Consider the following 23,662-nt stretch of genomic DNA (forward strand, 5'->3'; position numbering starts at 1 on the left):
TGGCTTCAAAGTTTAAATCCTTTTAAAGGAAAATCGGACGACCGTCGGGGGTTTACAGCTTGCGTTAAATTAGTCATCAGACCGCTGAGAATATTCCAGTTCGCAAGTATCGATCATTAAAATGCATAAATCGTTGCTACACGTCGCTGACGTTACCTTGCTTGTGCAACACACGTTTTATCAGCGTTAATCGAATGAAACCGATAACATATTTTCTGTGATTGATCCAGCTAGTGGTACTGTTGATCTTCGTGCTCGTAATTTACACGATCGCTGTTGGGGACACGAACGTATCGTCTGTGACATGTATTTTACTTATCGTCCTTTCTGGGATCTACGTTTTCATTCTGGCGATCGACTTGATCAGCCAATTCAGTGGCGGAGAATTGCACTCGTTTCCGGTAATTGTTTACATAAAAACGTTTCCCTTAAAAAATTCTAGATTTCAGGTTTGAATTCGAATTTCGCGAATTTAAAAATTAGGTTTCGACCTGTCTCTAATAAAAGTTTTATCATTTTTCCATATTCTGGAAAGGTCATCAAACGCGGTTTTCCAATACGAAAATGTTTATTGCAGATGTTTCTCTTCTCCCTTCTGGGAGTAATATTCTTCGGAGTTGCTGGGATTTTATTAATATCTGTTTATAATGCTACTACGCTTTGGTATATTTTGACAACGCTGTGCCTCTGCCTTCTAATGTCCGCCATCCTTCTAATCGAAGTTGCAATGATACTCGCGTAAGCCTTAAATTATTGTAGTTTAGTTCCGATGTTTATGTCGTTGAAGCATCACGTGTTCTATGGTAGATTTTGGAAACGAAACTGCAATCTTTGCAAGCAGTGTTGTTACACGAATCAAGCTGAAATACTGTTCCAAAAAAACATTTGTCATCCTTTGTGTACCGTAAGTAGAACGAACATTAGTGATAAAAATAATACAAAACACGAGAGTATTATTATACTCGACGCTTCCCTTATAAAATTCTACGGTTAATGATCCATTATTTTAAAAATGAACAAAATTGAAAATATCTACAGAAAAATAGATAAATATTATAATAGACAAATTCAACGATAATACTATGATGATAGTGTAACTTGTACAAAGTAATTTATGCTCCTGGAGTACCAACGTCTCTTTTAAGGTGTCTCTCTGCAATCTAGACGGTCAAATACGACTTGACGACCAGCGTCAGCAGCCTCAGAATACCTTCGGGGGATGAAAAGGGGATTCCTGATCACGCTTATCGAAAAGTCGGTTACGGACGTAGACGACAATACGTCGATTGTCCGACGAGTGCTAAATCAGTGTCCAAGTTAGACAGTGCTGAATGTCAAACAGACCGTCGTACAACGTTCCACACAGAGAGTCAAGTGAGTCGCGATTAAAAAATTCAAACAACGTTGATGGGGGTAGAAGACAGAGCATCTTGCTGTCAAGATTATTATTTTTTTCATATCGAATCGGGTAACTTTCTCAGACACAACGAAGCATGAAGGAGATGCCGGTGCAAACAGTGAGCAAATGCGACCTATGCAATCGACAATTGCAAATTTTTTCGACGACCGCGGACATGCAAGCAATAACGCAATCAGCACCCTGCACACCCTGTCCAGCCCTTGTACAACTCATTCGAGGAGTACCGTGTTGTCCAGGGTTAGTATCCTACTCTAAACATGTCGTGTCATGTTAAAATAATTTTACAATAAACGAATTCCATGTTATGTACAATCGTTGGCATAAATAGGAATTAGAAAGACGTAGTGGCTACATGTGATCTTGAGTGTTCCAGAAATAAATGCAAAACAGCAAAATTCTTTATTCCTTATTCAAAATATTAATATTGATGATTTTTATCTACAAGAAATTTGTATCCAACTCTGCTGGAGCAGTTCGTAATAATTCATCGTACGATTTTACATATATCCTTCGTGCAACTGTTTAGACCATAATTCTAACAGGGGTCACACACGAAATGATTTATTGTATGATTAGTCATACGTCACGTGAACGATAATCGCGTGGCAGAAACGTATTGTTATTCAATACGGTTATGTTCTACGACAGGTTGCCTAACTCCACTTTGTTTATAATTATCGTTCAATGATATTGACATATTATTATAATAATATTAAATATTAAATAAATTTGATGCAGTTATTGTGTAGTGTTCCGTACAGGAATCTTGATTACACATGTGTGGAAAAAGGAATATACAAATTGATAAAAGTATACCTAACAAGTTCATGAAAATTGATTTTAGAAATTGATTTAGAACGCTATTCAAACTGACTTACCTGACTATAAATGCTATCATTGCACCCGACATAAAGAAAATAATAATCGTTCCTCGAGATGTATTTCGAAGTATTTCTTAAAAACTGCAACATTAGAAACAGTTTTATGCTCGAAAGAAATATTCTAGTAACCAGAAAAAAATTCTTGCATAGTCTACGTAAAGAGGCCTTATTTTTGGGACGTTTGTACAATCGAGTTCGTGATTTTAATCCCGCGTAAAAAAATAGTTGCAGGTGCGTGGCGGGCATAGTTCAAGTGCCGCAGCAAAGCGAGCAGCAACAAACGCAGCGACAGGATCAAGAGAAAAAGACGACCAAGGATCAAATGCAATGGATGCAACCGGACCAAAAATCCTACGGAATGTTGACGAGTGAGAAAGCTCCAATCCATCAGGTTGCGAGTACAGGCGATAACTTGAAAAGAAATTGACTTTATTTGGATCTAATTAACGACCGGTGTAACGTATTTACCGCATTTCCCTACAACCGCAGTGAACCTTCAACATTATAAGACAACCATTACCAATGTGACAAATATACGATTGAAAAGTTGCTAAATGATTGTTTCTTTAACGCGAGAAAATACAATTCACCGAAACGCGGTTAAAGTCTCGAACAAATCGTTGATTCTCTCACACTTTTATCGAACCATTTATCGGCCAAGATCTCACGTTTCGACGTTCGCCTTTTTAAAGATGGACAACACGAGGACCCGAAAATAACGGGAATGGCGGGAACCATCACTAAACTTACGCTTGCGTCCTACTCCGTCGCACCGAGCAAGAAAACCAACACGTCGAGTCAAACTGCTACCGACGAAGTCAACACCACGTAAGATATTTTTCTGTAAAACGTGTCGATTGAAAAGTAACTCTAATTCTCGTAACGTGTTGGCAAAAGCACTCCCGACTCTACCGGAGGGAAGAAAGTGAGGCTGAGTACGCTTCAAAAGGAAAAACCGCGAGGAAAGAGGCCCACCAAAAACCCCAACGAAATGCTCATTCCGGAAAAAGAAAAAACAGAAACGACAAACGACGTTGAGAAAGGATCGAATAAACTTCCGTCGAAGAAACCGACGAACCCTTCGACAAAGAAAGCAGCAGACTCTCGAAACATCGTGGAATCAGTGTCTGATCACGAAAACCCTGAAATTCCTTCTCCGCTGCAGCAAATGGCTCAAGTAATAAATCGCCTGGAAGCGATCGAGAGCAGTAAAACGTATAACAAACTGCAGGAAACGAGTGATATATCAACACCCACGGTTGATGAAAGTGTGGAGAAGACCATGAATGAGGCACGTAAAACGGATAAAAATGGAGTGGATGAGAGGTCCGAGGCTCTTCCTAAAATAAACGCAAAGAATGCGAGAATGGAAAGTGACGTTGGTGATGCAACTGCCAGCGAAATCACTTTTGAGAATATTAAGAGTGACAAAGACGACAACTCGAAATTCGACGAATCGATGAGAAAGCATGATAGTACGAGGGTGGAACGAGGAACTCTGCCCGCGGCTAAACCTGACACAAGAACGCAAACGTAAGAAATTATTTATGGCATTGTCTTTGTTTCATTTTGTTTCTTGTAAAGTGGTAAAAGTTTGGTGGTTCGCCCTGTAGAATAAAAGTTTATTCATTTCTCTGTGAATCTTCACATGAATCAAATAATGCTTCAAATAGGGGTAGTCACGTCCCACAATTTTAATTTCTTCACTTTATTAAGAAAAATTTGTTAATTTTTTCGACACTAATATATTTTGTTTGCTTCGCGACTTTTTTCGATTTTTATTTATTCGAAATAAAAGAATTGCATGCATCATTTGGCCCCTCAAGTATACTTGACTGTCTTTGAAATCTTGAAGTAATTAAATAAAACTATAAATTGCTACTCTTGCAGTGTATTTTTCAAGGTACAATAACATGTGTGCCTTTAATCTCGTTTGACGTATCGTAAGTCATCGATATGAATTGAGAAGCGTATAAATACAGCAATTAACGAATTTTAAAATAATATATAATTTTTTAGAACTGACATAGACGTTTCCTTGATCAAACCTAAAAGAACTCGCCTTCTACGAAAGAAAAACAAAGTTGATCCTGCCGAATTAACGTAAGCAAACGATACTTTGTTCTAAATTTTCGGCCAGAATGGACAGAATTGTTTGATTAAAAGCACTAATTATATTTGATAATAAAAATAAGTAATCTATGGAAATCAAAACGTGAATATTTAGACATGCTGAGATGGACGTTCAAACTTCGTATTCTGACGATCTAGATGTTTTATCTATTGATAAACAAGAATCTGAGGTAATTGTAAATAGGAAATATTACCATAAAAGCATACTTCTTTCGTTTCGTGAACGAAAAGCCCACACGTATACACCGCTGACCATCTTGATATAAATAATACAGTTCAATGAAATATTTTATAGAGATTGTTTGTAGGAGAAAAGCAAGTCTTAGGAGTCGAAAAAGACATAAATATTTGTCGAGCTTGCAGAAGACTACAGGTAAATCCTACTGTTTTGTTACATATAAATTATGGTTTTGCAAGTGATTAATATTTCTCGATTTTCGTTTAATATTTTTAGACTTACCCAACGTCGAATTCCTTCCGATACTACAGTGTCTATAGAGACAAACGAGGAAGGGTGTACTGTGAACTTTGTGCTACCACAAACACAATTAAAGTACGATGAACGATAGAGATGTTTGACATGTGATATCATTTATTTATTTAATTTAGGTATTATATAAAGACGACGGAAGCGAGCAGAAGCGTTTGAGATGCGTAGTTTGCAAGAACGTTGTACGTGCGAAAAGCAGCCAGGAAGAAACAACCGTAAAAAAAATTTAATTTAAAATATTTGAATGTCATAAGTTGTCAATTATTTAAGAATCTATTTACAGAGTTTTCGGAGCAAATCTGACAACTGTCCCAAATGTGATCAAGTACAAACACGCACGCATTCAACCCTAGTAAATCCATCCAAAGTATAGTTATTGACCAAGTGTGCAACCGATATACCAAGGAAAATTAGTATTAACAAAATATGCACAGGTAGCATTAGCGTGTACGTATTAAGTTACTTTAAAATTATGTACATTTTGAAAAGTAATTCTATTCTGCTATGAAAATGATTTAACACTAAACCTACCGACACTTCATGTATACCCATTCCTACCATGACCGGTTAAATGACCAATCTTATTCTCTTTTACGAGGCAACGTATTTTTGCATTATATGTATAGAAAGTTGTGTTAAATTTAAATTAATTTTCAATTAAATAAACAGTTTATGATCCAGTGTTATCGTACACTAATCCTGCGATCAATAGAAATTATTGAAACAAAGTAAATGTCAAAATAAACATGGAAGATAGCATAAATAATAATAGTTTTTACATTCATCAGATAGGGGATGAAATGCCCTTTAAAATGAGCGTTTGTGCGAGTCTATAGCTTTATTAGTTCCGGAGATATGACAATTTTTGTTTCAAGTCGAGCGTCAAAGTAAATGTCAAAATAAACATGGAAGATAGCATAAATTATAATAGTTGACATGGTCATCGGATAGGGGATGAAATACCCTTTAAAATGAGCGTTTGTGCGAGTCGATAGCTTTATTAGTTCCGGAGATACAGCGATTTTAATTTCAAGTCGATGCGGTGGCTAGTTCCGGAAATATAAGGGTTCGAAGTTTGTTTACGTTTTTGATGCGCTCGCGCGAATTCATTCATCCCCCGCGCGCGTAGATAGTAAGCAGTGCGTAGTAAATTCTTGGAAATTCTACGCCCGAGACAAGGTCGCTCGGCCCCGAGTCACGTACGAAAAAAGAGAGGTCCGGCGCGACGCGTCAGACGAAGACAGAGATAGTCGAATTAAGAAAAATACCACTTTACATAAATTGCGATATCTCCGAAACGGAAAGTCGGATCGTCAAAAACGAAAAGCCATTTTAAAGGGGAGGCTTCACCGCTGCCAACAGTGGCTGAGTTATGGAGAAAACACTAGTAACTTCGGAACTGCACGAGTCTAAACTTTTAGTATTTTTAATCCGCGTTGATAGCCTGTTCTAACACGGGGAGCGAGAGACAGCGAAATTTTAAAAACTACATTTTACATAAATTACGATATCTCGAAAACGGAAAGTCGGATCGTCAAAAACCAAAAACCATTTTTAAGGGGAGGCCTTGCCGCTTCCAACGACGGCTCAAACATTGATAAAACGCTAGTAGCTTCGGAACTGTATGTGTCTAAAGTTTAACTATTTTTAATACACGTTGTTTTGGTTCAGTCTTTTTATAAAAAAATATAAATCATTCAACCGATCAAATCACCGGTCGTGGTAAATTTAGTATTAATTGTAGGAGAGGTGGAAACAATTACACTGTAATTTTAATATAGTTTTATGATATCGTATAACAATTATCGTATTATAAAGATACTAACTAATAGTGATATTTCATTGATTACATTAAGCTATAAATCCTTACATGAAAAAATTAACACGTAACCTACTCGACTTACATCAAGCGTTTCAAATCATTATTTGTTCGTTAAAATAAAAATGCCAGATCGCTAATCGCAAAAACAATAGACTTTAAAAATGTTACATGCACAGATATTGTAATATATCATGTAAAATAGCATTATTTTTCGGTTAACGTTGTCATCGGCGTTTGTAATAAATTGTAATTTCATCGAAGCTTTAGTATTCTCCTTGGTCAGACGTTTATACTTCTGTTACGAATATATAAATTATTTAATCAGTAAAATAAATTTGATAATTTTTGAGATTCAGAAAAAGGAACCTAAAAACGACCTTACAAGTACGATTAGAAAATAAAATTATACAAAGATCAATCCACGAACGAATTCCTACAATTATAATAATAAGTAACGATTACCTAATTGTCAATTACCATGAATACACATTATCAGTAAGTTTACATCATCCCATAAAACTACGATTATTAATTATTAGAAACTTTGGTTTATATAACAAGGAAAAAATTATTCATTATAGTATTTTTACTGTAAAGATAGGCAAATTTAATTCACGAACAAGTGCAAATGTCCAATTCATTCGTGAAATAAAATCCACAAAATTTACAAATGAATCTAAGTATTACTCATTATTCGCGAATAAAATTTGCCCCATACTTGATATAAATGCTTAGAAATTAATAATATATATATACTCGAAGACAGCCACAAGATTCATAGCACTGATTGTGAAAAAAAAATCCATTACGAAACGTCTTCAAATACTAATTAGCAAAATCTCTTGTTTCAACGTCGCGAACTATGCGATCACCGTGCAATCTCAATAATAATCACAACTTAATTTCTTGACCAGAAATTTTTTCTCGATGCTCCTATCCGACTTGTTTACAAAGATAAGTATAGCTTCGCCTAGGAGGTCGCGATATTTCCGTTAAACATTAGCATGACTTCAACGATCAATTATCCTTCTTGAGCTCTATCTTGCGTAATAGCACTCGGTATATAGAGCACTTTGATCAATAACTGACTCTGACATTAGCATTGCCGCCTTTCAAAATTGGTCTCATGTTGTACTTGGCGTTGCCATAAGTGTTTCCCTCGTATTGTTGCTGATTCTGCGCGAGGATCGCGGTTTCTGGATTCATCGTGGGCTTCACAAAATTCTTCTGAGCGAATACATCGTTAGAACCGATCATGGAACGATTAAAACGCGACCAATCGTTGATTCTATCCTTGTAGCACGCTTCTTGCGCGTTCTGAGATCTGACCATTGTCTGATAGTTACTCCAATTGTTTAAATGGCTTGGAATCCCGTTGTAATATCGATTGGGCAACGATTGAGCGGCGCACCAACCGATTTGCTGGCCCACAACCGGTTTGACGTTGTTCGATAAAAATTGCTGCGGGTAATGTTCGTAATTAAATCCCTGGTGTAATATCGGTCGAACGTTCTGAACGTTGAACTGCCCCTGAGTCTGACCGAGAAGCTGAACGTTCTGTTCCCTGCTGTTAAACGCGACATTTTGGTAATAATTCGCGTACGGTGGCAAATTCGTCGAATTAGCGTTGTCCACGGTTTGGAGACCAGGAAACACAGGCACGTTGACGTTGCTTCCAACAGGAGTTTGTTGCTGGACGCAATAAGCGCCCCTTTGCTTATAGTTGTTGCAATTTGCATCGTCGTTTTGACCAGCGATGCTCAAAGCTCCGGAAAACTTCGATCCTAAATCGTCCAACGTGTTCGAACCGTTGCGATCCATAGAGGAAAAATCATTCGTGAACAAACTGTCGAAATTCGAGCTGCTTTTACCGTGCAATCGACATTTCAACGGACAATCTATCACGTATTTATCGAACATATTATGAGAATTTGGCAGACTGGTGGTGAAAATTTGTACCCCGTCTTGATTCCTGAATTTCTCGTCGTCGAAACTCTTCTGGTGTCTTCCTCTGTTCAAGTACGCATTGAACGGCGGAAGGATCGCGTTCTTCTCGAAGTTTTCGTAGAACACAGAATGATCCACGCTGTTTTTCAAGTTCCCGTTAATGTCCCAAGTTTGTTCAAAGTTTTTATCCGTTTGAACGAATGGACATTGGGAATACACCAGGCTGTTCGACTGGCAGTTTTCGAGCGTACAGTGATTCGATGGATGATCGAGGCTTCTTGGTAAATTTTCTGACACAGATTTTGCAAATTTGCCCATTTTAATATTCGGATCGAACGTTTCAATTTCTCGTGTATTGTTTGCCACGTTGGATCGCTTGTTGTCTACTGTTTTGTTGAGCTTCGATCGAATTGCGGGTCTCTTCTGTTTCACTTGCTGGATCATGGTTTTCGTTATTGTTACGTTACCTTGCCTGTCGCAGGTTCCGCTTTCTTCCAACTACGATTTGTCAAAGATTTGTTAAAGATTTGTCAAACGGAAGCATTGTGTTTTTATATTTTTAATTTTACAATTTAGGAACAGACGAAAAGATTTTTAACGTTTGCAAAATTTATCAATATCACCAGTGTTTTCATTTAATTTTTAATCGTTTCCATTCGTGCTTTTTTGGTTGGGTTAGCCTCTTCAGGGACGAGCTATTTTGTTTGAAATGAACAGAAATTCAAATCTTCGATATTAATCAATATGTATTCATCAGTATTATTGGGGAATTTAATTATTAATATTTATTTTTAATTTTAACTACTTCCATATTACTGTAAAACAGTTCTTTGTAGTGTACGTGTTTAAAAAATATGAGAGAAAAAATTATCATCAAGTGTCCTGAATTTTTAACGATAAATTTGAGTTTTTTAAAAATCATTTCCAACGCTACATTGTTAGCTATAAATAAATAAAACATAAAAACTTGTATTTTTTTAAATCATTACTATTATCGCTTTATCTCTAAAAAATACATGAATTTCTGTAAAGAAAATGTATACAAAATTAATATTTTCGTCCAATCGAAACTATGTGTACTTATTTCGAAGACTCACGCGAACTTTTTCGTGCGATATGATGAACTTGCGATAACCTTAAAATGATTTTAAAATTTTTCTAACAAGAGCAGTATGTAGTAATCAGTTTCAAAATGTGTTTCATACATACATAGAAACTTCATGCATAATAACACCTTAGTCTGATAGTAATCTATAATTGTTATCATTCAGTGAAACAATACAAACAAATGCTCGAGCAATTGCGTAGTAAATAAGCAAAACAAACTGCACAATAGCATGTATATTGTAACTGCACAATAGCATGAAATATAAATAACAAAAAGCAATAGAAATCGACTATTTTATTAAGTTTTAATACGCGAAGCATTTAATCAAGGCTCGAGTATTAAACAATTACGAACCATCTCTGCTTTAGCCAAGTAAACCCAGAGTTTTCGCCACGTGCTGAACTTGTGTTGATCACTGAAATTGTATCGCATTTCCTTCGAGGCGTACCTGGTCGCAAGAGGACTACGATAATCACTATATTCACTGTTTTCTACCTTCGAGGAACTCATTTTTGCTAGATTTCAGACGAATCTGTGCACAGAAAGATATTTGGAACAGTTTTCGTTTAACACGACACAGCAATTTCACAATCAGCTGATCGACTCGACGCACCAGAAGCTGCGCAGTAACTAGAGCAGATCAACTCTGGCGCTCGTGGCGACGCTCGTCGGCGATATATCGAACTATTTAATTCAAACTGCGTTACTACATCCGCGCGGGGAATATTATTTATTTAAAACGCAAGTTTTACTTTTAAGGAAAGAAGCATTGAGTGAATTGTTCTGAAATACTCCTAACGCGGGTAGAATATATTAATTATGTTGTCAGATACTTTTTCTTCAGGTAAAATGAATTAACACGTGAGAACATAACTGTAACAAATATTTATCTATTCCTGAATGATTAAATTGGGACTAAACTTAGTCTATTATTATTTAATTTTGAAAAATTTCAAATTACCAATGGTAGTTCTACGTTGCGTCGAATTAAAAATTATGTAATGTCATTTATTAATGAATAGTAACTTCGAAACCATTTGATTGACTAATAAAAATTCATTTCAACGAATTGTTTCAATTAAAAACTATAAGATTTAATTTTTTTTTGTGAATACAAAGTGTGATAGTTTCTGTTTAGGATTTAACAACATGCAAATCACAAGAATGCTGATATTTTGCAAAGTGGTTCGCGGTTGAACTTCGCGTACAAGGCTTTCTGCATTCTTGCAAATCGTAATGCCATTTGCAGAGACAAGTCAACTGGGGAAAGTACCCACGTTCCATTTTCACGTGGGATCATAAATGACCGATGTCATTGTTCTTTAAACACGAAAGGAAAACCATAAATTGCCACTGGTGCCTATTTGCAAACACTAACCTCCCTTCGTCAAATTTCTGTCATTGTTCCAACATCAATAATCGACACAAATCGATACTACTTTAAACAATCGCCATTTTCATAATATTCTAAATGTTCTTTCCATAAAATACCATAAGAATTAGATACTTAAAAAAAGAAAAAATACAAATTCTACCGCAATTTCTAAAAAGAAAAAATACAAATTCTACCGCAATTTTTAAAAACAAAAATTGTTTCTATCGATCCACGATACCTACCACGTTGGAAGGAATCATGTTTGGATTCGACCATTCTACGTTCACTGTGCCGCCTTTAAAAAGTATTCCCGCTTCGGGTACCAATCTTCTTCTTCCCATGGCGGCGTCTCGATGAGTTTTGTACGAAACCAACACGTACAGGAGAAACCCGTGTGTATTTCGGTAAATGGCAACTTTGTCAACCTCGTCCGTTGCCTGATAGAAGCGCTGAAAGCAGAAGTACATCAATTAATCAAAAAAAAAAAAGAAATACGACAAAAATATATCATCATAAAAATAAATTGAAACTTCTATATCGTCGAACTTCAGTAATTTCTTTCCTCGATGAATTATCGAATAGTTTCTGGTATTATTCGAATCAGATTTAAATGGTCTGAAATTGATTAACAGGAGTCAAATTAAATTTCGTTTAAATAATGAAACTGACGTGAATTAAAAAACAAAATAAATCAATAGCTGAGAATACGCTTTTCGTTTATTTTGACTTTCCCATTCTGTTAACGCGTATTTCCCATTCTGTTAAACCGTTTTTCTTTTCATCGACTGTATTTATCGCACAAGAAACGAGCCTCAGCAAATAATATAAATCGATCTTCAGCCAATGTATTGCCTCGCGTATTCTCGTATCGTATTACAACTGCGTATTATCGTCACGTAAAGATTTTGGCTACACAATGGAATGAGATACGATACACAATCAAACATATCAAAGAAACGATACGGGGATACCCAAGAAGTGGATGACACGCGCCTTTAGGCATTTTCAAACTCACCCTCACGATAGTTTCAGAATCGAGATACTGGGGCAACTGATTTACACAGAGACGACAATTATTAGTACTGGCCACGACACCGATCCTTTTTCCAGGATAGATTTCGTACTGATCCAATTCCTTCACAGCGCGAATTGCTTCCTCCTCGGTGGTGTACATGATGAAGCAGTATCCTCTGTTCGTGCCAGAGAAGTCCATCATCAGACGCAGCTCGTAAATCCGTCCGACTGTATTGAATATATGAACAATATCGGGCTCGTAATAATTTCTAGGAATACTGCCGACAAAAATCTCGCATTTGGGACCTGGAGGCGGTCCTTCCCATCCTGGGGGTGGTCCTAGCTTCCTCTGTCCATTGACCTGCGTCAACGTAAACTTCGAATCTGCTATGAACTTCAGCAGTTTTAAACAATTTTCCACTTGGTTGTTCATTTCTAAAGCATTGTTGACGCTTCGCAGTCCTGGAATCGATCTCACAGTTCCTTTAATAAAAGTGGAGGGATATTATTTTAAACGAAGATTTCGTTCCCTCCTTTGGCTACAAAATTGTTAAAACCAACATCTTTAACATTTCAGTCCTCTTACACGAGACTTTCTTCAGGTATTAATGTACGAAAAAATTAATGGTGTATCAAACAAATCTCTGAGACTATATGCGTGTACAAAAAATACTTTAGGTTATTTTAAAATACTGGAAAAGTGAAATTAATATTTTTAATTCCCTGTACAAATTCGCGGACCCCAGGTTAAGAACCACTGGTCTACGCATTGAAGAAAAGTCGCTGGGGGTAAGAAAACATTTTTGAGGGTCAACAAAGAGTTCCGATTTATGACCTGACCTGCAATCGAGTCGAGTTAGGGACACTTTAAATTGGACAGATGAACCACGACTATCATAAATCAGAAGACACTCGAAAACCTCGAAATCTTATTTATTTTTCTTCCCAATATCTTCTCCCATTTTTCTTGATTGTATCACTTACATTTGTCATGAGGTGTTTAGAAATTACGTTTGACATAAAATACAATGGTAAAATAGAAATTGAAAAATTTATACTGATAATATATGACCCCTTATTACAATAAAATATTTCCTATACTCAGAATTAATTAAAAGAATAAATCACATCGTTTTATATAATCGTTCGCTTGTGTGAACAGCGCGCACATTCACACGTTTATGCATATCTTCCTAAACAAGTGAAGACGGGAAGGCAACAATAAACGTGCAACGGTAATTTTAGCATTTCACAACAGAAAAAAAAATACAGTCTTGATCGAGCAAAAATAGCCATGAAACGATCATTCTTTATTGGATTAATGGAAGCAAATATATTTCTATTAATCGATTGTTCTATTACAAAGAAAATACTTCGTCTTACTCTTGTAACATTTTAAAATAACACTCACCCAATTGTGTTTTAGTATGTTTATCATTGTGAATTTGATTCGATGGTTCAGTCAATTCTTCGATCTTCAAGTCAAAAGTTGTTTCTTCTTTTTCACTATTCTCAGTCCTATCGTTCTTAACGCCGGTTGACATTTTAGTTTCTTTTTAATAAACTTCACCTTTTTATTTGTTTTAACACACGAGAGTAGAGGATCAAGTTGATCAATCGGATTTGACAAATCAGTAAGCAGAGAACAAAGGCTGATTTAAATTAAAAGATCGATAATCGACAAACACACCATCGCGGTTTGAATGGAACTGTGAGCTAAAGCTCTGGCACACCATAACAGGTCAACTATGTAGGGTCAGATGGCGCTTTTTTCGGCCTGCTGCCATAATACTTTAGGGGGAATGTTTTCTCTTCTTTCAACCTGCAACTTTCTTTTCCCTTTTACGTTCAAGCGCTTTCTTCTGTTTTACTTTACATATCATATCCTTGGCTGTTTCTAGAATATCCAAATAACACAAATACAATAGTTACTTGGAAAAAGTATCATCGAATGGCCTTGAACATCATTTCTTCCGTTAATTAGAGTTTTTAAATGTATAATAAATATTAAAAGAAAGGTGAAGTTGTCTCTATGTTTGAAAATTTTACTTCTGTTGAATAATCTATTTAAATTATTCATTACACGTGTTACCAAATGTGAATCATGTTTGCATTTGAATTTTAAGTTTATTTAACTTAATTTGGAATTCATCTTTTTACTGTTTTCCTTTATATTCCTGTGACATGATGGATTTTATACATAAATTCAATTTATGCTATCTTTCAACTTCTTTTTCAATATATTTATTTGAAAGCCACGAAATTTATTTTACTTTCAAGTCACAAATTCAATTTAATTTAAGATTGAAATTGAACGGAACTCTTGAGTTTAGTTTCAGCGGTGATTCGATAATTCCAGATATTCTGTTCGTTACATTGTTGCCTGAAGAACCTGTTAACTTCACTCGAGGTTTGAGATAAACGACCTCTTGGCTAGAATTCACCATACAATGTTTCCGACTCGTCACGTGTTCGTGGAGACACACGGCACGAGTGGCTCGAATAAAACAAACGCCAATCGATCTGTTTGTCAGAGCACGATTCCACGAAATTTCTTTAAAAAACAACTTGTGTGAAACAATTAATACGTACATACGCTTCTTGTAAAACAGATTAAATTTCAGTCGAATGGAGCAAATATTTTACAATATTTACGTAATTTTTATTTGACGTTCATATTAAAGACTTTTAATCTAATGTTACTTGACTCATAAACATGTTGCAAGAGTAACATGTATAATTTGTCATATTTAAAATCGCGTGCCTGTACGTACAGTACGTAAAGCTCAATTAACATACTATGACTTGAAATCTTAAGATCAAACGTCTCATGACTCATATCGTTCTAGGCAATTGCTATTCCCTCCGTGTTCATAATATCTCAGAAGTATACAACAATTTTTAATTGTAAATTTGCAAAGTATGAATTAAATTTTAATACAATTTGTAGGGTTACTGCCCATGGGTCGTAAAAAAGCAAATACACATGGCGTTCTTTAAAAGACATAAATTTTTGTGTGCATAATTAAGAGTCGTCATACAGAAAACTACTTTAATTGCATGCTTGCGAGTGATTCAGACTGTGACTCAAAAGAATAATGATACAAAACGATTATCTTAGGGAAGTATTTACCACCACAATTTTGACCTCATGAATTACACCTCTAACAAAAATATAATTATTTTTCCTGTCATTTGTAAAAAGCTTGACTGTGTAAAAGACTATTCATCGGTTCGACTAAACGCTATCGAACCGGTTCAAGGTACCCGCAGGTCGTCAAGCACATCTATGGTGCTCGTTGCGAAAATTCACACTGTCCTGCGCCAATGCACCGTGCGATAATAGCATTGTTGTTACCTGCAGTACGCAGACGTTATTACGCGACATAGCTCGTGCAACTTGAACCACACGAGTCTTCCTATCTCTTCAGTTGTCGTTCGAACGCGCCGCGATTCGAGTCTTCTTTTTCACAATCCTTCCGATCGAGGTCCACTAATGAGAAAGACAAGACCACGGCACCGTTCCACTCGTTTCTTTACCGATAGCTAATTTAGTTCGCCTTCGACTGGACGTCGCGATGAATTCAGTCGCTCCTCTTCGACGTCGCTTTTAACCGATCTTATTTTCGAAATTTCTACAGAATGAGCGAAACAAACGGTAATCGTTGCGATTTTGTTCCTTCCGGTTACCCCGTTTCTACACGTATTTTTTCGAAAATAACTGCGTTAATGGATTAATACTTTTACGTGGGTCTGGTTACGTTGAGTTCAGTCATTGATTTTGTTTTACAGTGATCGACGAAAGTGCACAATTTTGGTTGGTAAATGTGTTAGCGAGCGAAGAATATTGATTGTTTAAATTGTTTCGAACTATTCTTCGCTCGGTGCAAGTTCGTTTTTAAAAGTACAAGTTTTGAAACGTTCGCGATGCACATTTAGCCGCGGTGAATTATTGTAATAATGGCTGGTTTCAAAATCACGGTATTGTGTCTTCCAACTGTCTAGCTCGTTGTTGGATGATTTGTTAATAGCCTGTGACTTCTCGTAATGCGGCGAACAAGAGTGAGAATTGCGCAAAGGGATCAGGATCAGTTGTTTCTTTGAATTCTCGTACGCCGACAAACATGTGGAACCGGAAAGTATTCATCAGGATCATCGAAGTGGTGTGTAAAATTTAATCGATTAAAAATTTTTTCCATCTAACAATTAAAAAAATACTTTTCGAAGTCCTGAGTTCGCTAGTTTCCCATACGAGCGCATCATCGAGAGTTTTAATCTTGCTATGAAAAATATTTATACACAATCCTTCGTACTTCAGAAAACGCTTTTAATTGGTTTTAAATTCTCGTTCCCATGGCGTCAAGATAATACCTTCCCCGTTTGCTCTCACAATTAATTATTTATAATTGTTCCGGAAAAGCATTGAATCTACACTTGTTCTCACTTTTAGTCTCGTTCGTTCGAATTTATTAAAGAAACGTTCAATTTCCAGATACTGTGCGTTGCATCTGTAGTGGCGCTTAGAGTGACCAACGATGAGAGTCGAAGAGTGTTCCATTACCTGAGAAGTCGTAGCAGAGAATGGTCTCTGTTGAACAACGTGACATGGGGTGCCATTGGTACGATTACATTTACATATGTATTATTTTATTTTCGATTATATAAAAACGAAACATTTTTACTTATCCTTTACTGTGTTTATATATATTTTTAATTCGTATTTCAATATTTCTTCTTTAATCTAGGCGCTGCTCTAGCAACTGCGACCTGCGGTGGTTACATAATAATAACGACAGGGCTCCTAATTGCTGCCGCGACAGGGGAGCTTTCTGGTCGAAAGACGGTAAAAGTCTCTTCCATTCTTATTTCTTTCTATACTACGTGTTTGCAACACGAACAGGAATTTTACGTGCACTCTATGAACTTTTAATTTCGTCTTCCTCGACAATTATGCAAGGCCTTGTGGTTCCCTAATAGCCCCATTGTTTGAGCTCTTCAAGATACTATTTCTCCTTTACGGGACACGGCGTCCTTCGAGGACACTGATTTTTATCGCGCATTGATGTATTTTCTTTTTTAATGAACGCCTCTAACGCAGAATTTCAGTCATCGAAGAAATTGTTAATCAACATTTCACATTTTGGCGGTGCATTTGCCTCGAACTTTCTTTCGCACGATTTGAAATTTTCTGATAATTTATCTATTATATTATAATCGACTAAATACTGAATTTCACGCACAGAATCGTTTATAGAATCTTATGTTAAACAATGAATGAACTGTTATAAGATTTTGAAATCGTTTCAATTTAACTGCTCGTTAGTACTTAAAAAATATCAGTTATTCCGTATTAAGACGAATCAGATAAATTCCTTTGCAATTGAAATCAGAAGCAACCGTTTATCTAAGACAAATGAATGACTCTCTCACGATGTTAATCTCCAGCGTTATTATATTTTCCAATATCCTTCCTGGTGTGAATCGTTTTCCCCGAGACACGCCTCGTTCGTTAGGCGCAGCGTATTAACATAATAATCGGACTGAATTGTGACTTGCTGCGGCGTACTGATAGAATTCTTTCTCAAGGATACTTCTCGCCTTTTTTTCTTTTAATTTATGCGGGTCAACAAGTCGATCGAGAAACGTGGTAAAAATAGGGCATGCATTTTAACGATAGCGTGAGAATATCGACAGTATATCGCGTCCAGATAGTTCTGTCATTGAGGGCCAAGGTTAGAAATATCCTTAACGCAACCAACCTTACAAGATGAAGCACGTAACTGCATCCTTGGCGTGTGGCAATTCAGCCACGTAATGCGTGCGCTACTGTGACTTATTTAATGACTCATAGCCGAGGCTTGGCGAATCACGGTGATACCTCAACGCAGATCTGCTTCTACTGATTGTCAGACAAACATTTGCATTGATAATATTTAAATGTTAGGGATAGATCGACGTATGTACAAAGAAATCATTGTTTTTGACTTTAAACGAGATTATTGGAGATTATTAGTCTATATGTGTTTGAAACTTGCGATTCTGAGGCTTTTTATCTGTTAAGTGTGTACACGAATGTCACTTAAATATGTCTGGAAATCAAAGTGATTTGAAGATCACTGCGTACGATCCTTTGGTCGCATGTGGGGGTGTCAAACAATAGTATGAAGGGGCACAGAGAATTAGGGTTGCACATCTGGTAGAACCAACCCCAATGTCTCGGGTTTATGGCACGGCAATCGTTATTGAGGAAAGGTAGAGGGACAATAAATATGTATATGTTCAACAGAAACGTAGAAAAAGGTAACTTCCAGGGGCCAAATTTTTATTTTAAATGAGAACAACTCGAGTTTTTAAACCTCCCATAATAGTGTAAATAGAAGAGTTTAAAAGTGTCCTCAAATGAAAATTAATTGTTACGATGAAATAGGATTAGAAATGTAAAAGAGCCTCTGATAGAAAGTCTTCAAAAGGAACACTTTCTGTCAATCTTTGAAAACAAAAATTTAATACACGAATTCGTGAAGATTTCGTCTTTGTTCTTTGATTCGGTATGAGAAAGGAAGTGATAGACGGAAGGAAGTCATTAATATTTAACGATCACCGTTACCACATACCTGAAGGTTCTTTTTTTTGTTTAAGGAATCGTTCTTTCTGGTACTCGGTGTCGTTCTTTTTGGCATCGTTGGCGCTTTGTCCATGGCCTCTATTGAAAACGTTCCCGAAGACTTGGTAGACAATGCCGCTATCTTTGGAGCGCTGTGCTTGTTGACTGCGTTGGTTTTTATCGCGGACTTGCTTATTAGTACACCGAAAAAGAAGATTGAACGGGCCGTGGCGAAACACTTGGCTGCTAAGACCGGTAAATCACAGACGTTAAATTAACATCGAGACAAGAAATTATTCGAAACGATTCTATATTCAAACTTCGTAGAAAATATTCTCCTTTAACGCGTTGAATATCAAACATTTTTATTAATTCCATCAAAATATTCTTCCTCTCTAAAATCAATACAGCTAAAAGTCAGGCAACCGTGATCACCGAGAAAGAGTCGAAATCCCCAAAAATAAGTAGTCCCAAAGTCTCGAAGAAGGACGACGACGGTACTGTTAACAACGGATTCGAAAAGCTCGACGAACAACATCAAAAGAGCGCGACAGAGTTATCAGAAAACGCTCGAAAATGGGACCAAGATCGCAGAGACGATGAAAACGAGCGCTACGTTCGCGGGGAGTCGGAACCGAAAGAGTACACGCAGAACTTTGAAAACGGAAGAGCTCTCAGAAACTCGCAAATACAAGCGAACGGAAAAAGGGACTCGTATAAAATGGACCACAGAATGGACGTGCCTACGGTAGTGTACAAAGCTCAGGACATTTATCAGCGTCCTGTGGACGAAGTGGACACGCCTTGTTTCCCGACTGAAACGAACAACAGAAATGAAATTATGTTCGCGAAAATTGTCAACCCAGGCGTGAAGATAATGAAAGTTGAGCACGATGTCGATGAAACTCTCGACACTTACAGGTACGTTTGATCTCATTCCGAGTGTTAAAAAAATTGATTCATCTGTAAATCAAAAATTCACCATTTTAATTTTTCTGATGTTTCGTTATTGAAATCGTTGGCTAATTCACTAAAATTGTTTTTTTTTTGTTACTTTTCTGTTACTCGATATAGAATTTTCTATTTGTATCGAAAGCTACTTAGCTTGGCTAAAGGGAAAATGATCTTCGTTAGGTTTTCTATGCCTTTTATGGCCAGTTAGCGGGAGGTCCCTGACATCTGGTCAGGCCCGAATTTCGCCAAGTATGTCTGTTTGCCTGGTTTCTGTCACCATGAACAATGTATGAAAAGAGAAACTCGGTTGGGAAACAGATTCGCTAAAATACAGACCTTCTTACGCACTGGTGCTCGAAACCATGTGTTTTCTGCACCAACGTTAATTATCAACAAGGGTAGTTCACGAATTAAAAAATTTCAGACATATTGGAACATTACAGTAAAGCAGTTCATAGCCATTTTTTTCATATAATATTTAAAGATACAGTTTGAAAAGATGAAACTACCTCTGCACGATATTTAAATATTTCATTACCTATAAATTTTCTGTAAATTAGAGAATAACTTTTCATGAGTTAATCAGCCAACATTCGTATTACAATATTTATTCTTGTCAAAGCAGAGACTTTGCCAACTTCTGCCTATTATGGATTACAATAGAACCTCAATTTTTGTACGAGATCCTGTGTTGCATTAACTAGTGAAAGGGTTGAGACTCCTTAGAAGATTGGTTACCTTTCGATCACGAAAATTTCTTCTCACGATGGATTCTCGTTTCACGTTCGTAGATACTCTGACACCAGCCAATACGACAACGTGCCGATTCGGATGCGAGGAACGTCGCCAAGTCAGAAAAAGAATCGCGACGTCACTTTCAAGATTCCACCGCCACCGAAGGGTTACGGGAAGGTTTATGACAAAACCAAAGACGAAATGGAGATGCTCGAGGAGTGTTTCGGTGTACTTCGTACCACCAGTACGGGAACACAGACACCTGGAATTCGATCACCATCGTCGCCGACTGATCCCGGATACGTTCGACACACAGCCAGCAATTGGCCACAAGAAATCAAGACGAAAACACCTGGTCACAGTCCCAATCAAACGAGAAATTGACAATGTTCGTACAGAATGCAACGATCAAAGGCATAAAACTTCGACTCGATATTAATTTTGGTAACTCTGCGATTGGAATTCGTCTTGCCTCGTTTCTGTTGATATTAAACGTTTCTGAAAGACTTACTCGTGCGTTTTTTAATTAAACGGTTACTATTCTCACTGCCTTCGAACGTGAATACTTGCAGAGATTAAGGAAACATTAGCAAGAATGTAAAACGAGACGTCTAAAGTTTATTTTAAGAGTATGCATTACGTAAATCTGATATTAATTAGTATCTTCGATGCGTTCTGAGAAAGGAGGAAAGGAAAAAAAAGAAATGTTTTTCGTATATGTAGAAATTTTAATATAAAGTTTAACACCTCTGTTCACATCGATACGCATACGTACAATTATTAATAATAATGTCTCCTTGTGATAACATGTAACCGCAGCTTGTTAGTCTCCATCAGAACGTACTCGTTAAAGATTAGTCTGCAATCGGATTTACATAAAATCTTTCGTGTACCGTATTGTTTCTTTTTCTTACACTTTGTATAAATAAACGATTGTACTGAACACCCGAGAATTGTTATTTTGTTCGGCCGTCGGATCGTCGTTTTTAACAAGGGATCGACGATTTTCCCGCGTCGCGCGTGACGAAAGAAACTCGTCGTCGGAAATTGAAAAACAAAAAGAAATCAATCGGAAAACGCAGTTCGCGACCGAGAGTATCGACGTGTCCTGCTAATTAAGCTTCATTAGACCGTCCACCTCCCCTTCGACCATTCACACAGTCCTCCTTTCCTCTAAAACGTTTCTAAACGCGTATTTACAGAGCCGAGAATAATTGCTTAGATACTTGAGCATTGGTTTCTCTTCATCTTCGTTCTTCTGTACATCAACGTTGTTACGTACAAAATTGATTCACGTTGACGAAGAATTACGATCAGGCGTTTCCATGTCCAAAACGCTCGTAAATGAAAACGATATGGTGTAACTAGATCATCTTATTATTTTATGAAATTGATTTTTTGGATCGACGTTGTTGGGTTCTACTCTCCATTGCGTTCAACCAAACGCAACGTTCTCGATCTTTTACATTCTATTTGTATCGAGGTACGAGTTTCTGAATTATTTATTGCATCGTTGCTACGTCGGTCAATGTCGATTGAAGAAAATTCGTAGAATGTACACGAGGCGCGGGGAACACTGCCACGACACCAGAGAAAATTCTAAAGATTCTAAGTGCAACAATTTCTACCTTTCTTTTGCGTAAATATCGTGGTTGTTCCTCTCCTTCGTCGCTGCTAAAGCTTCTTCGAGGTATATACAAATCGAAAGGCTTTAAAAACAAAATTCATTACCTTGATCGCGTTTTCTCCCGACAAATCTCATCCAAATTGTTCTACAAAAATTTTTACATTCGCCTTCTTCGTTAATAAATAAATAATAAAAGAGTAAAACGCGCATATTATCGACAATCTTCCCAAACCACGATTAACAAAACGATTACATTTTTCCACCGAATAAACTTTCTTCTTGCGTGCTTCTTTTGGTTCAGGGACTCGATAGACTTATTCCTATTTCCCGGGATCGCATCGTAAAAAAGAAAAACACGCGAGAAGCACGCCCAAAGACACGACAAACAATTCCTTACCAAAGTTTTATAAACTCACGTATTTTACAGATTCCTCAGGAACGGATCTTCCCACCTTCTTTACCCTTTGTTTCACGCTTATTTCTTTTAAATACGTATGTACAGCGTTTCGTTACCGATTAATCGGCGACAAGTATTGTTATTTCCATTCACGCTGCCAACGAATAAACGTAGAATACAGCTCGATAATTTTATCTCATTCCAAAACCAATGCCAGCGCCTTGATTGTTGGTCGCCCTTTGTTCCATCGTGATGTATTGTCTAATCAGTCGCGAGATTTCGTGAGCTTGCTCCGTCTGGAGCCTGGTGATACGCTGCTGCATCAGATTGCCGCATTTCATGTCCAGGTACAGGGTCCCTTCCTCGGATTTTACTTTCCTGGTGGAGATCACCTCGGAGTACGGGTAGTGGTGCAGCGTCTCCTGCACATTTTTCAACCATTTTATTTCTTGTATCAATAAACAATTAATTATAAAAGTCTATATCCAATTGTTTCGAAAAACATTAGTAAATTACGATCGTTTGCTGTTATGGCCCTTCTTATGAGAAGGGGTTAATTGTTTGATTTTTAAGATTGACACTTTTAATAGAAACAAATGCTGTCTGAAGTTAAAGATTAATGCGAAATTATTATCCGTGGTATAAAATCGCTTACGTGAGTGATTAGATCAATAAAGTGCACTCCATGTCTGTTCAGTGCCAGTATATGATCGCCACCCTTTTCTTTCCCTTCGGGCACCCTTTTCACGGCGAAGAAGCTGGACCCGAACAGCGGCCATTTCCACAAAATTTCTAAGGCAGAGTCGACGTTGATAGAACATATATTCTTTACGAATTTTAATTTTCTTAATCTTCTTACGTTAATCTAAACGTATTAAGAAAGAGAAATGGGTTGGCAGAATGCTTACCGAGAACCTGAGCTTTGCAAGCAGCTACTGCGTTGTGCTGTACATTGTTCCACGCCTGTTGGACCATGTTTGACCATTGCTGGGGCCGTGGCTCTCTTAAACTGAGCACTGGTTTCGGCAACAGATATTTTATTTCCTTGGTGGTTGGTTCGTGCGCCATGTCTGCTGCTCTGTGGAGAAGGGCTGCTATCTGCGCCATGTCATACTGGGGGAATTAAACGAAACTTGATTAGAACTTTAGGTCAGG

General features: G+C 37.1%; 6 protein-coding genes across 10 annotated transcripts in view; 2 read left to right on the top strand and 4 right to left on the bottom strand.

Moving 5' to 3' along the window:
- Window positions 1-10,417, bottom strand: part of Adsl (adenylosuccinate lyase) — a 32,369-nt gene extending 21,952 nt beyond the window's left edge. The window contains exon 1 of the mRNA XM_076765598.1: window positions 10,156-10,417. Coding sequence (XP_076621713.1) covers window positions 10,156-10,311 — 156 coding nt within the window. The 5' untranslated portion in view covers window positions 10,312-10,417. The remainder of the gene's footprint in view (window positions 1-10,155) is intronic.
- LOC143342011 (uncharacterized) lies at window positions 770-5,493 on the top strand. Its single transcript, XM_076765492.1, has 13 exons — window positions 770-904; window positions 1,165-1,374; window positions 1,482-1,657; window positions 2,527-2,669; window positions 2,994-3,129; window positions 3,199-3,566; window positions 3,600-3,834; window positions 4,321-4,404; window positions 4,529-4,604; window positions 4,730-4,807; window positions 4,889-4,987; window positions 5,044-5,139; window positions 5,208-5,493. The coding sequence occupies exons 1-13, from the start codon at window positions 770-772 to the stop codon at window positions 5,295-5,297; spliced, it is 1,926 nt and encodes a 641-aa protein (XP_076621607.1). The 3' UTR covers window positions 5,298-5,493.
- On the bottom strand, window positions 5,818-9,320 carry LOC143342103 (uncharacterized). Its single transcript, XM_076765599.1, has one exon. It carries the CDS (start codon window positions 9,135-9,137, stop codon window positions 7,824-7,826), a length of 1,314 nt encoding a protein of 437 aa, XP_076621714.1. The 5' UTR covers window positions 9,138-9,320; the 3' UTR covers window positions 5,818-7,823.
- Window positions 10,418-11,397: 980 nt separating the features above from the next.
- Window positions 11,398-13,734, bottom strand: LOC143342049 (putative RNA-binding protein 46). The gene is made up of 3 exons (XM_076765531.1): window positions 13,602-13,734; window positions 12,192-12,673; window positions 11,398-11,625 (listed from the first exon to the last, which is right to left on the bottom strand). The coding sequence occupies exons 1-3, from the start codon at window positions 13,732-13,734 to the stop codon at window positions 11,398-11,400; spliced, it is 843 nt and encodes a 280-aa protein (XP_076621646.1).
- A 1,900-nt stretch (window positions 13,735-15,634) lies between these two features.
- On the top strand, window positions 15,635-21,497 carry LOC143342218 (uncharacterized). Its single transcript, XM_076765882.1, has 6 exons — window positions 15,635-16,353; window positions 16,683-16,809; window positions 16,936-17,033; window positions 18,830-19,049; window positions 19,205-19,715; window positions 20,540-21,497. The coding sequence occupies exons 1-6, from the start codon at window positions 16,315-16,317 to the stop codon at window positions 20,865-20,867; spliced, it is 1,323 nt and encodes a 440-aa protein (XP_076621997.1). The 5' UTR covers window positions 15,635-16,314; the 3' UTR covers window positions 20,868-21,497.
- Window positions 21,191-23,662, bottom strand: part of Myo10a (unconventional myosin 10A) — a 75,629-nt gene continuing 73,157 nt past the window's right edge. For all 5 annotated transcript variants that reach the window (XM_076765878.1, XM_076765881.1, XM_076765880.1 and 2 more), the window contains 3 exons: window positions 23,416-23,620; window positions 23,163-23,299; window positions 21,191-22,929 (listed from right to left, as the gene is read on the bottom strand). In XM_076765878.1, the coding sequence (XP_076621993.1) occupies window positions 22,699-22,929; window positions 23,163-23,299; window positions 23,416-23,620 (573 nt within the window). In that variant the 3' untranslated portion in view covers window positions 21,191-22,698. The remainder of the gene's footprint in view (window positions 22,930-23,162; window positions 23,300-23,415; window positions 23,621-23,662) is intronic.

The sequence above is a fragment of the Colletes latitarsis genome, chromosome 5, assembly GCF_051014445.1.
Source record: "Colletes latitarsis isolate SP2378_abdomen chromosome 5, iyColLati1, whole genome shotgun sequence".
Taxonomy (NCBI): domain Eukaryota; kingdom Metazoa; phylum Arthropoda; class Insecta; order Hymenoptera; family Colletidae; genus Colletes; species Colletes latitarsis.

Excerpts from the sequence above, each read along its gene's own strand:
- LOC143342218 (XM_076765882.1), top strand. The coding sequence starts at position 16,315 with ATGTGGAACCGGAAAGTATTCATCAGGATCATCGAAGTG. Across the intron at positions 16,354-16,682 it reads TCATCAGGATCATCGAAGTG|ATACTGTGCGTTGCATCTGT; the intron begins GTGTGTAAAATT and ends TTCAATTTCCAG. Across the intron at positions 19,050-19,204 it reads ACACTTGGCTGCTAAGACCG|CTAAAAGTCAGGCAACCGTG; the intron begins GTAAATCACAGA and ends AAATCAATACAG.
- LOC143342011 (XM_076765492.1), top strand. The coding sequence starts at position 770 with ATGTTTATGTCGTTGAAGCATCACGTGTTCTATGGTAGATTTTGGAAA. Across the intron at positions 4,405-4,528 it reads GTTGATCCTGCCGAATTAAC|ACATGCTGAGATGGACGTTC; the intron begins GTAAGCAAACGA and ends GTGAATATTTAG. Across the intron at positions 4,605-4,729 it reads TTGATAAACAAGAATCTGAG|AGATTGTTTGTAGGAGAAAA; the intron begins GTAATTGTAAAT and ends AATATTTTATAG.
- LOC143342049 (XM_076765531.1), bottom strand. The coding sequence starts at position 13,734 with ATGTCAACCGGCGTTAAGAACGATAGGACTGAGAATAGTGAAAAAGAA. Across the intron at positions 12,674-13,601 it reads ACATACTAAAACACAATTGG|GAACTGTGAGATCGATTCCA; the intron begins GTGAGTGTTATT and ends CTTTTATTAAAG. Across the intron at positions 11,626-12,191 it reads ATTCTGAAACTATCGTGAGG|CGCTTCTATCAGGCAACGGA; the intron begins GTGAGTTTGAAA and ends TTCTGCTTTCAG.
- LOC143342103 (XM_076765599.1), bottom strand. The coding sequence starts at position 9,137 with ATGATCCAGCAAGTGAAACAGAAGAGACCCGCAATTCGATCGAAGCTC.